Source organism: Oncorhynchus clarkii, chromosome 11 (assembly GCF_045791955.1).
Source record: "Oncorhynchus clarkii lewisi isolate Uvic-CL-2024 chromosome 11, UVic_Ocla_1.0, whole genome shotgun sequence".
NCBI lineage: Eukaryota > Metazoa > Chordata > Actinopteri > Salmoniformes > Salmonidae > Oncorhynchus > Oncorhynchus clarkii.
The window spans coordinates 34,877,533-34,892,266 of record NC_092157.1 but is presented as its reverse complement, the minus strand read 5'-3'; the positions used below and the strand labels follow the sequence as shown (position 1 = coordinate 34,892,266).

At 42.6% G+C, this 14,734-nt stretch overlaps 1 protein-coding gene across 1 annotated transcript in view; it reads left to right on the top strand.

Moving 5' to 3' along the window:
- LOC139420566 (zinc transporter ZIP12-like) overlaps window positions 1-3,264 on the top strand; it is a 29,434-nt gene extending 26,170 nt beyond the window's left edge. Inside the window, exons 7-11 of the mRNA XM_071170752.1 lie at window positions 1,167-1,304; window positions 2,152-2,227; window positions 2,409-2,567; window positions 2,774-2,949; window positions 3,160-3,264. Of these exons, the coding sequence (XP_071026853.1) occupies window positions 1,167-1,304; window positions 2,152-2,227; window positions 2,409-2,567; window positions 2,774-2,949; window positions 3,160-3,264 (654 nt within the window). The remainder of the gene's footprint in view (window positions 1-1,166; window positions 1,305-2,151; window positions 2,228-2,408; window positions 2,568-2,773; window positions 2,950-3,159) is intronic.
- Window positions 3,265-14,734: the final 11,470 nt, after the last annotated feature.

Here is a 14,734-nt window from a genome sequence, read left to right as displayed (position 1 = left end):
GACAGTCAGAAGAACGAATTAAATGGTAGGAGGGACATCCCTGCTTCAAGTGGTGTCAGATTCCACATCCTATGTCACACAGGTTCAGAAAAAAATACTCCTGTATACTTGGGCATCAGGGCTATTGCTCAATGCAAGCCATTTCAATCTACGGTATCCACAGATAGATTTATAATCGTAAATGTCTGTCCAAACCAGTACCAAAATTAAGTGGATTAAAATGAGTAAACAGTAAATCCACTTGGGAAAGTCAATTGTACTGTAGTCATATCTGCCTGACTCATTTCGCAAGTTTCCAGGTAGGTTTTACAGTGACAAGAAAAAGTATGTGAACCCTTTGGAATTATCTGGATTTCGGCATGAATTAGTCATAAAATTTGATCTGATCTTCATTTTAGTCACACCAATAGACAAACACAGCGTGCTTAAACTAATAACACATAAATTCATGTATTTGTCTTGTCTATATTGAATACATCATTTAAACATTCACAGTGTAGGTTGGGAAAAAGTATGCAAACCTCTAGGCTAATGACTTTTCCAAAAGCTAATAATAATCCAATCAATGAGACGAGATGGTTAGAGCTGCCCTGCCCTATAAAAAACACTCACAAAATTTGAGTTTGCTATTCACAAGAAGCATTGCCTGATGTGAACCATGCCTCGAACAAAAGAGATCTCAGAAGACCAAAGATTAAGAATTGTTGACTTGCGTAAAGCTAGAAAGGGTAACAAAAGTATCTCTAAAAGCCTTGATGTTTATCAGTCCACGGTAAGACAAATTCCACATCCTGTGGTAACTCAACAAAAACACAAGAGGTAATAACTCCTTATAACAATAACTGTTTCACTCTTCAGCATGTCTATGTCTGAACGTTTGCTTTGGAAATCCATCTAAGTCATTCATTACAGTTTGTCATGATGGTGCTTATCTGTGGGTTCCCATTGGCTCTGGCTGAACACGGACTAAAGTTGCATCGCAAATGGCACCCTATTCCGTACTTAGTGCACTACTTTTGAGCAGATCCCAATGGGCCCCGGTCAAACGTAGTGCACTATATAGGGAATAGGTTACCATTTGGGACACAAGCTGAGCTGACTGTGCAGGTGGCTGATGGCTCATTGCCACAGAGGGACTGGAGACTGAGTCTCTTTTTCTCCGGCAGGGTCACGGGGGCCTGGGCCATTCCCATGACCTTCCCCTGGAGCACAACTGCAATGGCCACTCACAAAGGGGCAAGTCCATCTCCACCATGCAGCTGAGTCTGTTTGTCTCTATCTGGCACCCATACTCTACTCCAAATGTGCAATTGGCAGCTCTTAAAATAAATGATGTTCAGTGACTGCATCAATGGAGGGCAGAATTATATGGTATTAACCCTATTTCACTTCCTCAAATGAAAGCAGAAATAGATAACTCAATTAAAGGTGCATCCTCACGCAAATGTCTTTTTTGGATTTGTTTGGAATTGTGAAAGGAAAACTGTGTTTAAAAAAAAAGCTTTTGAGGTTTGTGCTTTGAAGATGGCAGACTGCAGTGGTATATCTGTGTTCCTCTTCACATGATTACCATTAGAGCTTATAAAAAAAAATATATATATACACTCACCTGGTTAAACACAATTGTTGTTACAAAATGTGTCATATTTACCAGCCCTCATTGTCACAGACAAGACAAACTGGAGGAGGTTTGGAGTGGGAGTAGCAGTCTGGATCTGACAATGTGCTGTCCTCACTGTGTGGGGGTGGGAGGCTAATATAAAAGCACAGGAATTCAAAAGAGGTAGGCCTACAGGATTCACAATTATTTTGGCAATACTTTTGAACAGTTTGAGCTTTGATGTAGACATCTACAGAGTGTTGCATTGCAGGGAAAGTGAAGAGTGGTGTGGGTGGGAGTAAATGTGAAACAGACTATTGTGCAGGAGACCTTGATGCTGCTGCTGAATCATTCAGGCCTTATGCAGATAGTGTAGGAGGAGATAGAGAAACTGAACGATTTTGGTGAACTTCCTCTTGACTGTTTTTAATATAGGCAGGTGGAACTGTGGTCACTGATTTGCTGATTTTGGTATGGATGGGAGTAATTACGTGTAATTGTAATGATGTGTATTGAAAGGAATTACCCTATTAGTTGTCGCTCCCCCACAGGGAACTGTGGAGGACTTAGAATGCACAGAAATCCCATTAGAGGAGCCTGAACCAAGAACCCTTACACATCAGACAAGTAAGTTAGATATATCCTCATCCTCCTTTTTCATTCATCTTCACTCATTGTCCCACAGTTCTCTCCCTGTTTAATTTGATCCTGTTCTGTTTAGTTCTGTCCATTGTGCTGTGTGTAATTACTGGACTAGGAAGCGTAGAGGATGAGCCACCACACAAACAGGCTTTTTTTGTGTTCCCAGGACAGGGTATTCCTTTCCTGGCTGTGATGGTTATCGTGGGAGACAGCCTCCATAACTTTGCTGATGGCCTAGTGGTGGGGGCGGCCTTCTCCTCATCCGCCGAGACGGGCATGGCGACCACCGTAGCCATCCTCTGCCACGAAATCCCTCATGAAATTGGTGAGAGGTCACAAGTCACAGAGCAACGGCTCAAAGGTCAAATGTAGTTGGTATGGGGTGGCAGCGTTGTTGTTCTTCTCTGGGTCCCTTTGTCAAACCAAACCAGACACGACTTGAGTAATTTGTGTCCCAGTTGCGAAGAACTGAAAACGCTGGTCCCAAATTACCTTAAATAGCATCTTCTTCTTCTTCTTTCTCTATCCCAGGTGACTTTGCTTTGTTGCTCAGCTCAGGTCTCTCTGTGAGGAATGCAGTGATTATGAACTTACTCAGTGCTCTGACGGCCTTCGTCGGCCTCTTCGTCTCCTCAGAACCAGAGATCCAGCAGTGGATCTTTAGGGTTACCACAGGGATCTTCCTCTATCTGCCACTGGTAGAGATGGTGAGACTGGGCTACTGCTGTTCTTAGTAAAAACACAGTGATAGGTAGGGACTGGAGTTTGACCAGACCGTGTCCCCCCCTGATCAGTCAGCTCACAGTCAAGGACATTTTCTGGCCCTATTGATAGGTAATAGATTGTTACAATTCACAGGTGACTTAGGATAGAGAGATGTGCCCACTACTCGAACTCCCAAACCCTAATTTCTCTCTCTTCCTCATCTTTCTCTCTTTCGTGTGAAGACCAACAGGCCCTGTCTCATGTTCCTTCTGCAGAACCTTGGCCTATGGTATCTGCCATACAATATGTGTAATTGATGGCAATGTTGACGGTACTTTCTGGTCTTGCTTTTTATCATTATCTTGTTGATTACTATATTATTTACTGCTACTTGTCATAATTGTGTAAGTATTACACTAGATGAAGGCATCGAACTGCCTATTTGAAATGCCACAAAGCATTTTATGCAAGTGATAGCGATATTAAAGTAAGGTGAATAATAGCAGTGACAATCAAATGTAATTTCTGATCCAGTGGTTAGGCACGTGGATGAATCCACGTTTGTTTAAATCAGATGCCTGCATGTGAGCTTCAGGACATGCACACATTTTCTATGTGATGATTTATTTTGTTTGACGTACTGTGTATCATAGGGCACATAGTTGGCTTACAGTATGTCTGGCACACCTACAGTCAGGTCCATAAGTGTCATCCTTGATTTTTTTTTTAAATGAGCAGAAAATACTGTATAATATAAATGATAAAAAAAATACTGAAATATATTGTATTAAAAAATATAGGAAATTATGTTATTTTATACTAATACAATTGCTCCGAGAAAGGGAGTTTGTTTAACAAGTCATAAAAAAAAAAAACGTTAAAAAAAAAAGAAAAACATAAAAATTATTAGCACCCCTGTTTTCAGCACTCGTTTGTGAGATTGGAGAACATGTTGAGAGGGATCTTAGACCATTCTTCCATACAGAATCTTCCCAGATCCTTGATATCCTTCATCTGCTCTTGTGGACTGCCCTCTTCAATTCAAACCACAAACCACATGTTTTCAATGGGGTTCAAGTCTGGAGTCTGAGACTCTTATGAACTGCCCTCTTCAATTCAAACCACAAACCACATGTTTTCAATGGGGTTCAAGTCTGAGGTCTGAGACTCTTATGAACTGCCCTCTTCAATTCAAACCACAAACCACATGTTTTCAATGGGGTTCAAGTCTGAGGTCTGAGACTCTTATGGACTGCCCTCTTCAATTCAAACCACATGTTTTCATTGGGGTTCAAGTCTGGAGTCTGAGACTCTTATGGACTGCCCTCTTCAATTCAAACCGCATGTTTTCAATGGGGTTCAAGTCTGGAGTCTGAGACTCTTATGGACTGCGTTTTCCAACGCCATCAACAAAACACCAAATGATGGAATCCCTCCAATAGAGTTTGAGGCACTCTCACGGTGCATTGAATCTGTTCTGGCTTGTGGTGGCCCAAGGCCCTATTAAGATGCTTTATGTTGGTGTTTCCTTTATTTTAGTAGGTTGTGCAATCGGAAAGAATTCAGACCCCTTGACTTTTTCGCCCCCCCCCAATCAATCTACACACAATACCCCATAATGACAAAGCAAAAACAGATTTTTAGAAATGTTTGCTAATTTATAATTTTTTTGTTGTTGGAAATATCACATTTACGTAAGTATTCAGACCCTTTACTCAGTACTTTGTTGAAGCACCTTTGGCAGTGTCGAGTCGTCTTGGGTGTGACGCTACAAGCTTGGCACACCTGTATTTGGGGAGTTTCTCCCATTCTTCCTTGCAGATCCTCTCAAGCTCTGCCAGGTGGGATGGGGAGCGTTGCTGCACAGCTATTTTAAGGTCTCTCCAGAGATGTTAGATCGGGTTCAAGTCCGGGCTCTGGCTGGGCCACTCAAGGACATTCAGAGACTTGTCCCGAAGCCACTCCTGCATTGTCTTGGCTATGTGCTTAGGGTCGTTGTCCTGTTGGAAGGTGAACCTTCGCCCCATTCTGAGGTCCTGAGCAATCTGGAGCAGGTTTCCATCAAGGACCTCTCAGTACTGCTCTGTTCATATTTGGTCTGGGCTGATAAATCCACACTCAACAAGTTGGAGACTCCATAGGGATCCTGGCCACATAGTGCTGCGCTCCCTCTTTCTAAGGCCAGAGTGGGTCTAGATAAGGAGGTGGAGGAAGAGGTATACGAGGGACAAAGAAAGAATAACAGAAACCTACTGTATACAGAATAGTCACTTATACTATATTAATGAGACAATTGATGCATTTGTGATCTTGAATCTACTGTATGATGCCACAACGATGATTACATTTTATACAAGATCAAGTTTATATACAATTCTGATGAGATGGCCTCTGGAATTCTTAGTTCTACATCATCCACTTTTGGATTTATAAATTATTGATATATACCCATTGACTCTTGAAGAATAATGTCTTATAAATGCCTCATGAGCTTAGTTAAACCCCATCAGAACCCAAAATAAAAACTTGTTTTACTCCACTGTCTGTAAACACTATCAATGTAAACAAACACTGTATAGACAGCATGGTTAAACTATAATCATGGATGGTCAGTCCTTGCATCCATGTCCTTTCATCCAAGGACATTTCTAAGTGACCCCAAACTTTTGAACGGTAGTGTATGTCTATGAATTTGAGAGTGGTTACATTTCTTAAGGCCCATCCCTCAGCTTTTTACCAAAACACAGGCTGGGTGACGGCTTTGTTGTTGTTTCAATTAAAGCTTAAAGCTAGCTTTAAAGAGCGACTACTTTAAAAAGCAACAAATCCCTTTGAAAATGGCCTATGTGTCATCGATATGAGTCAGTAACAGATATTCTAGTGCCAAAATTGACTACAAAGTGTAAATAGGATAATTATATTCATAAAGTTGAACTTGAACTTGAACTGCTTATCGTTAAACCGTCTTTGGTGTGCTTATCAATGCACAAGGACTTTTTTCCCACTCCTATCAATATTATTTTGATTATTAAGTCATACAAAAGTGTTATATTGAGTGAAGTTTAAAATGCATTATGTCATTACTAAATGTGTAATGTGAAATATTCCCAGCTAGCACAGTGGATCTCGGCCGATTCCGGCGGAGAGTTGGGGCACTCGGCTGACGTCATGTGGCTCGAGTCTAGGCCACCTTTGGCAGTATTACCTATGGCTGGGATGCGGGGGATTGAGCTCAGGCCGATTCCGGTGTGAGTTATCTGGGCCAAATGTATTTCTTGTGGATTGGGACGATTCTGGTGAAAGTTATCTGGCCCAAATGTATTACTATGGGCTCAGGCTGATTGGGGCTACTCTCTGGCAGATGATTACATGGGCTCCTTTATATAATTAACATTTCATTATTTATTTTTCCATATTTTCTCATTGTTTCTGTGATCAAAAAATACAATTAACATTTAAATTAAATTCTGCGTAGTATTTTTAGTATTTTCATACTTTGTGCAATGCAATTGATAAGCATTAAAAACTTTGTGGCTGGAGCCTCCTGAGTGGCACAGCGGTCTAACATGCTGACCAGACTGGACACGTCGCATGCGCGAGCACCCACACTGCTCGCTTGCGCCAACGAGCGTCTGTGATGCGAAGGGCTAAAATAGAAGTCATTCCTATTTCTGACGCAGATCGCGCTGCAAGTCCTGCCTCTCCCATCGGTTTATAGAAGCAGGTACCCACATGCCATCTCCTCAACGGTTATACCCACGTGGGTGATTGAAAGATGAAATGTTTTGCCGGTTGTCGTGGTAATAGTATGAAAGTGTAGATGCCAATCACCATATAAGTTCAAAGATGAAAAAGCCTGGAAGGAGGAGAGATGACTAGAAACGATTCGGTTGGCCGTTTTATGTGTGGATTAATTGTCGGAGTAGAAGACCTAGTGCATTTCAGGTAAAATAACAACTCAACGCTTATATTCCAGGACAAATTATCTAGCAAGAGCAAGCTAGATAAATAGGACAAATTAGCTAGTAAGTGCAAGCTAACTAGCTAAATTGCCATGCATGTTTAATGCCTAGCGACTTGTCCCGAAATCAATGTAATTGGTTCAGAGTTTGTTTTGATAATTTAACCTGCGTGTCATGATCACTTTTGGTGTAGTGGGACAAAATACATTTATGCACGATGTCGCACAATGGCACACGCGCGCTGCCGGTCTGGGTTCCGGGTAAGACACTGCGTCGCAGTGCAAACTGTGCTGCTACAGATGCTGGTTCAAGACCCGTGCCAGCCGTGACCGAGAGACCCATGAGGTGATGCACAATTGGCCCAGCGTCGTCCGATTTAGGGGAGGGTTTGGCCGGCCCGGGATGTCCCATTGCACTGTAGCAACTCCTGTGGCGGGCCAAGTGCATGCAAGTGCAGGCGTTTCCTCTGACACAAAACGTTTATTTTTGTGGATGGGTACAATTTGTATGTATAAAATAGTAATATTTAAAATGACTAAATCAGGTAATTTTGTATACATTTATTTAAATTTGCATCGGGCCGCTTTCTGGGGGGATTCTGGTAAGATGCTGGCAAAGCTGAATTCCAGGTAGAAGGAAACGGCCCGATGTACTTGGGCCGATTCTGGGCAGTCATTCATTTTGATTCCGGGCCGAATCCGACACCCGATTCCGGGCTGATTCAATCAGTTCTGGCCCCCCGGAAGAGGAGCGCTTCTGGGCCGATTCCTCATTGCTAGCTGGGTTAACATTTAAAAAATGTACACAAAAAAAACAATTTTGATTAACACATTATTTAATCAATCTTTGCAAGAGGGAGGGAATCTGGTCCTCAACTTGCGGCTCAGTAATTTCATTCAGGGTAAGTGGAGTTAGCCGTGAGTTAGCTTGCCACGGAGCAGGTTAGTTCTGAAGGATTCGTTGCCATAGAAATGTACCTGGCTAAAGGGTGAGACACTTTCGTATGACCGGTTATCCCGAGTTCAACTCAACTGACCAAAGTTACCTCGCTATCTCCTCAAACCTGCTTCGTAGGACACCCCTCTGGTTTATGTTGAGTACTCGAAACAGTACAGTAACATCATTTCACAATAGCCTGGTCCACAAGCTGGAGATCATCTGCCGGTAACTTTACAAGTCTGAAAATATGTTTATTCATAATAACCACAGCATAATCTCAGATCTGCAAATAGAGAGTGCTGAGATGGTTTGGCTTGGGGTTGGTGTCAAAGCTGTGAATATTCTACTCATTCTATAACAATGTCTGTGCACATGCGAGTGTGTCTGTGTGTCTATGTGCGCATGTCTTGTTCTTAAAGATACTCGTTGACATGCTTGTGTGTGTGTGTGTGTTTAGAAAGGCATCTGCTGCCAGGATAGAGAAAGGAAGGGCTTTTTATCTGGGCTGTGAAAGTGAGTGCACTTCTGTATCTGCAGCCATCCTCACTCGCTCGGCAAAGAGTCCCCAAAGCAGAGCATAGGTCAGGGGTCAGGAGGACACAGTGAGCATAGACATGAGGGGAAAAGCTAAGACAGACATACAATGGGATATGCAAGCGATGTACTCAGATTTTTTCCTGTTGGATTTTAAACCGGGTTGCTGCTCTGACGCAATACATGTACAGTAAATGTGCCAACCGAACATGCCAACTGCCTTGTAGATGTTGACGTTAGCGTCTTGTGTGTGAGGTAAGAGTCAGGTTTTGAAGTGTCAAGAGTTATAGTATTGAATCAAGAGAGAGGCTGGACTGAGGGCTTGTAGGCCTGTTGTAAGGCAGGTCCTCACCAGACATCACCGACAACAATGTCTCCTATGAGCAGAAACCCATTCGTAACGTTGTTGTCGGTGAAGTCTGGACCTGACGGGACTGGCAAAAAGTGCTCTTGATGGTCGGATTCGCGTTCATCGTCGAAGGAATGAGTGTTACACCGAGGCCTGTACTCTGGAGCGGGATCGATTTGAAGGTGGAGCATCCGTCATGGTCTTGTCATTGCAGGCAATCTCAATGCTGTGCATTACAGGGAAGACATCCTCCTCCTTTATGTGGTACCCTTCCTGCAGGCTCATCCTGACATGACCCTCCAGCATGACAATGCCACCAGCCAAACTGCTCGTTCTGTGTGTGATTTCCTGCAAGACAGGAATGTCAGTGTTTTGCCATGGCCAGCGAAGAGCCCGGATCTCAATCCCATTGAGCACGTCTAAGACCTGTTGGATCGGAGGGTGTCTGGGAACTTGCAGGTGCCTTGGAGGAAGAGTGGTTTAACATCTCACAGCAAAAACGGCCAAATCTGGTGCAGTCCATGAGGATATGCACTGCAGTACTTAATGCAGCTGATGGATACACCAGATACTGAATGTTACTATTGAGTTTGACCCCCCCCCCCTTGTTCCATTGTTCCAATATTCAATTTCTGTTGGTCACATGTCTGTGGAACTTGTTCAGTTTATGTCTCAGTTGTTGAATCATGATATGTCCATACAAGTATTTACACATGTTAAGTTTGCTTGTCTTTTCTTGTTGAATTTAGCTTCTTACCAAAAAGCAATTTCTCATGCAAAGAATTTTGCTCGGAATGTCTGGAAGTTGTCTGAGTGGGGAGGGCAAAACAGAAAATGTGCTCTTATTGACAGAGGTTTGGAACTCGTTCTTATTGGTCAATTAAAGGCCTAGTACAGTCAAAATTAAGTTTGTCCTGTGTTTTATACTGAACGAAAATTTAAACACAACATGCAACAATTTCAAGGATTTGACTGAGTTACAATTCACATGAGGAAATCAGTCAATTTAAATCAATTCATTAAGCCCTAATATATGGATTTCACAACTGGGCAGGGGCGCAGCGATATGTGGACCTGGGAGGGCGTAGGCCCACCCATTTGGAAGCCAGGCCCACCGACTGGAGAACCAGGCCCAGCCAATCAGAATCAGTTTTTCCCCACAAAAGGGCTTTATTACAGACATAAGTACTCCTCAGTTTCATCAGCTGTCCAGTTGGCTGTTCTCAGACAATCTGGAAGGTGAAGAAGCTGGATATGGAGGTCCTGGGCTAGCGTGGTTACCGGTTGTGAGGCCGGATGGATGTACTGCCAGATTCTATAAAACAACATTCCATTGCCTGGCAACATCTCTGGTGGGCATTCCTGCAGTCAGGATGCAAATTGCACACTCCCTGAAAACTTGAGTTATCTGTGGCATGGTGTTGTGTGACAAAACTTCACATTTTAGAGTGGCCTTTAATGATCACCAGCACAAGGTGCACCTGTGTAATGGTCATGCTGTTCAATCATCTTCTTGATATGCCACACCTGTCAGGTGGATGGATTATCTTGGCAAAGGAAAGATGATGTAAACAAATTTGCGCCCCAAAGAATATAGAAATAAGCTTTTTGTGTGTATGGAACATTTCTGGGATCTTTTATTTCAGCTCATTAAACATGGGACCAACCATTTTTTTCATGTAACCTTTCTTTAACTAGGCAAGTCAATGACGGCCTACCAAAAGGCAAAAAGCTGGGATTAAAAATCAAAATAAATAAATATAGGACAAAACACACATCACGACAAGATAGACAACTCAACTCTACATAAAGAGAGACAACAACATAGCATGGTAGCAACACATGACAACACAGCATGGTAGCAACACAACATGACAACAACTTGGTAGCAACACAACATGACAGCAGCACAACATGGCAGCAGCACAAAACAGGGCACAAACATTGTTGGGCACAGACAACAGCACAAAGGGCAAGAAGGTAGAGATAACAATACATCACGCAAATCAGCCACAACTGATTATTTGTGAGGATAATATCGAGGAGAGTAGCCTTTTCTGTGTGTTTGGGAGTCATACCTTGTGGAATTGGTAATAATTTGAGAAAGATTTAGGGAGTCCCATTGCTTTAGGACTTGGTCAGGTGGTTTAAGCATGTCCCAGTTTAGGTCACCTAGCATGGCAAATTCAGACTTAGTGTAAGGGGCCATGAGAGAGTTTAGGGCAGGTAGGATACAGGCCGGTGTTGATGGAGGACAATAAGACCCAGCAACAGTCAACGAAGAGCTATTTGAAAGTTTAATGCTTAAAACCAGCAAATCAAATTGTTTTGGTAAAGATTGCCACTCCCTCACCTTTGGAAGATCTGTCTTGCTGAAAAGGGTTATAACAATAAAGGTTAACATCAGTTTTCAGAACACTCTTTCTTAACCACGTCTTAGTAATGACCAACACATCTGTATTGGAGCTGTTTGATCCATTTTAGGTAATACGTTTTCTAGTGTTAATGTGCAGAAAACCCAGGCTTTTACGAGAGCAGAAATCAGTGAAACAGATATCAGAGTACACGTTAGAATTGGGGCTAGCAACTGTAGATGGGCCAGGGTGTACATGCACATTTCCAGTAATCATGAACAGTAAAACAATCAAGGCACGGCAGAGGACAGGGGGAGCTCTGCAGTGCATATTTTTGTTCAGTATATAATTCCTCTTTTATATTGTTTTTTCAGTGTCCATGTATCTCATTGGCATCGGCTAATTCAATCTTTACTTCATAGAGAAGAACAGTTACTTAGGGACAATAGAGTCTACATTGTATTGTGGGGGAATGAGTATTGTCTAAATTTATGATAAGCCGAACTTGAGCATCACTATATGTAGCCTAGTGTGCTTATCAGTTTTTTCCACATCTGCCTCTCCTCAGGGCACTGGGCTCTGTTTCAACTGGAAATGTCTGCTGCAGCTTGCTTAGGGATTCATCAGCGCTTGTGAACTCCATTCTCTGTGTTCCCTTCCATACCCACAATACTGCCGGGAATCGGAGTTGAGACTTGATTCCTTATACCTCCAGTGACTGTCTGATCGGAATTAATTGCTGGTGTTTTTTCCTCAGTCTGGCAGACAGGTCCTGAACAAATCGAATGACTGGTCCTGGCACTGGCCCTTGATCACCTTCAGAATGTTGACTTTGCTCTGAGAGTTCCACAGTTTAAAGATTACCATGCAAGGGCATCGCTCCAGATCCTCTGGCGACACATCTATTCCAAGCTCCTCCGATATCAGCTTGATCACGTGGCTGGAAAGGTCCCCTTTTTCCTCGTCCTCCGGTCAGGACAACATTCTCATATTATCTTGTCTCTCCCTATTTTCTAGCTGATCCAGTTCATCTTGTTAAGTTTGCACCTGTTTCCAGAAGGACAATTCTGTTGTCTTGTTCACCCACGCACCTGCCCTGTATATGGCTATCTGACATGATAGACTCTACTTTCCTTTTGGGCAAATCTACTGTTTTTTTTATATTTGTATTTATAAAAAAATATATATACAGTGCCTTGCGAAAGTATTCGGCCCCCTTGAACTTTGCGACCTTTTGCCACATTTCAGGCTTCAAACATAAAGATATAAAACTGTATTTTTTTGTGAAGAATCAACAACAAGTGAGACACAATCATGAAGTGGAACGACATTTATTGGATATTTCTAACTTTTTTAACAAATCAAAAACTGAAAAATTGGGCGTGCAAAATTATTGTATATTATACCCCCTTGTCTCCCCAATTTTGTGGTATCCTATTGATAGTTACAGTCTTGTCCCATCACTGCAACTCCCGTACGGATTCGGGAGAGGAGAAGGTCGTGAGCCGTGCGTCCTCCAAAATACAACCCAGCCAAGCCACACTGCCAAGCCACACTGCTTCTTGAAACAATGCCCTCTTAACACGGAAGTCAACAGCAATAATGTGTCGGAGGAAACACCGTACACCTGGCGACCGTATCAGCGTGCACTGCGACCAGCCCGCTACAGGAGTCACTAGTGAGCGATGAGACAAAAACATCCCTGCTGGCCAAACCCTCCCCTAACCTGGCCAATTGTGCGCCGCCCCAAGGGTCTCCCGGTTGCGGGAGATTGTAACATTTTGTTTGTTGTGGTGAGCATTGAGAGAATTTTAGCTATGTATTCCTGGATGTCATTTGGCTGTTTGTTGCTCTCATTTACATCTGGAAGTTTTCTTTGTCTTTTCCTCTTAGGGAAGCCATGGAGTGTTGGGTTCTAGTCTCAGCATTGCTTTACTCACAGATTGGTTTGCTGTTGTGTATAACCGACCGCTCACTCTCTCCTGGTTACTTGTGGATATAATGATCTATCGATTTTTAAAGACTTAATTTAAACTATGTTGTCTGGCTGGTACATATTATCAGTTTTGACAGTACAAAACAGAGATACTATCTCCCTATGTTTCCCATCGGTATGCGCTTGCGCCTGTCATGTGTAGCTTTCTCATGTTGCTTTTAGATGTTTTAGATGTATCACATTAACTTCAAATAAGATCACATGAGAGCATTTGAAATTCATATGTTTTTCTGTAAGGGTTTTTATGGATGGATATTTACCCATGTTCATTTGATCTGTTTCGAAGCCGTTGTTTATATACACTATATGACCAAAAGTATTTAGACACCTGCTTGTCGAGCATCTCATTCCAAAATCATGGGCATTAGTATGGAGTTGGTCCCCCCATTGCTGCTATTACAGCCTCCACTCTCCTACGAAGGCTTTCCACTACATGTTGGAACATTGCTGCGGGGACTTGCTTCCATTCAGCCACAAGAACATTAGTGTGGTTGTGCACTGATGTTGGACAATTAGTCCTGGCTCGCTGTCAGAGTTCCAATTCATCCCAAAGGTGTTCGATGGAGTTGAGGTATTGGCTCTGTGCAGGCCAGTCAAGTTCGTCCACACCGATCTCGACAAACCATTTCTGTATGGACCTCACGTTGTGCAAGGGGAGATTGCCATGCTGAAACGGGAAAGGGCCTTCCCCAAACTGTTGCCACTAATTACGAATAACAGAATTGTCTAGAATGTCATTGTATGCTGTCGCGTTAAGATTTCCTTCAGTATGGCCCATTCTACTGCCGATGTTTTTCTATCGAGATTGCATTGCCGTGTGCTCTGTTTTATACACCTGTCAGCAGCTGGTTTGGCTGAAATAGCCAAATCCACTAATTTGAAGGGGTTTCCACATTAGAGGTCGACCGATTAATCGGAATGGCCGATTAATTAGGGCTGATTTCAAGTTTTCATAACAATCGGAAATCGGTATTTTTGGACACCGATTTGGCAGATTTGTTTAAAGAAAAATTATACACCTTTATTTAACTAGGCAAGTCAGTTAAGAACACATTCTTATTTTCAATGGCGGCCTAGGAGAAGTGGGTTACCTGCCTGTTCAGGGGCAGAACTACAGATTTTTACCTCCGGGATTCAATCTTGCAACCTTACAGTTAACGAGTCCAACGCTCTAACCACCTGCCTCTCATTGCACTCCACGAGGAGCCTGCCTGTTACGCGAATGCAGTAAGAAGCCAAGGTAAGTTGCTAGCTAACATTAAACTTATCTTATAAAAAACAATCAATCATAATCACTAGTTAACTACACATGGTTGATGACATTACTAGTTTATCTAGCGTGTCCTGCGTTGCATATAATCAATGCAACGCAGGGGGATGATTTAACAAAAGCGCATTTGCGTAAAAAGCACAATCGTTGCAGGACTGTACCCAATCATAAACACCTATGCCTTTCTTAAAATCAATACACAGAAGTATATATTTTTAAACCTGCATATTTAGCTAAAAGAAATCCAGGTTAGCAGGCAATATTAGCCAGGTGAAATTGTGTCACTTCTCTTGCGTTCATTGCACGCAGAGTCAGGGTACAGTGCCTTGCGAAAGTATTCGGCCCCCTTGAACTTTGCGACCTTTTGCCACATTTCAGGCTTC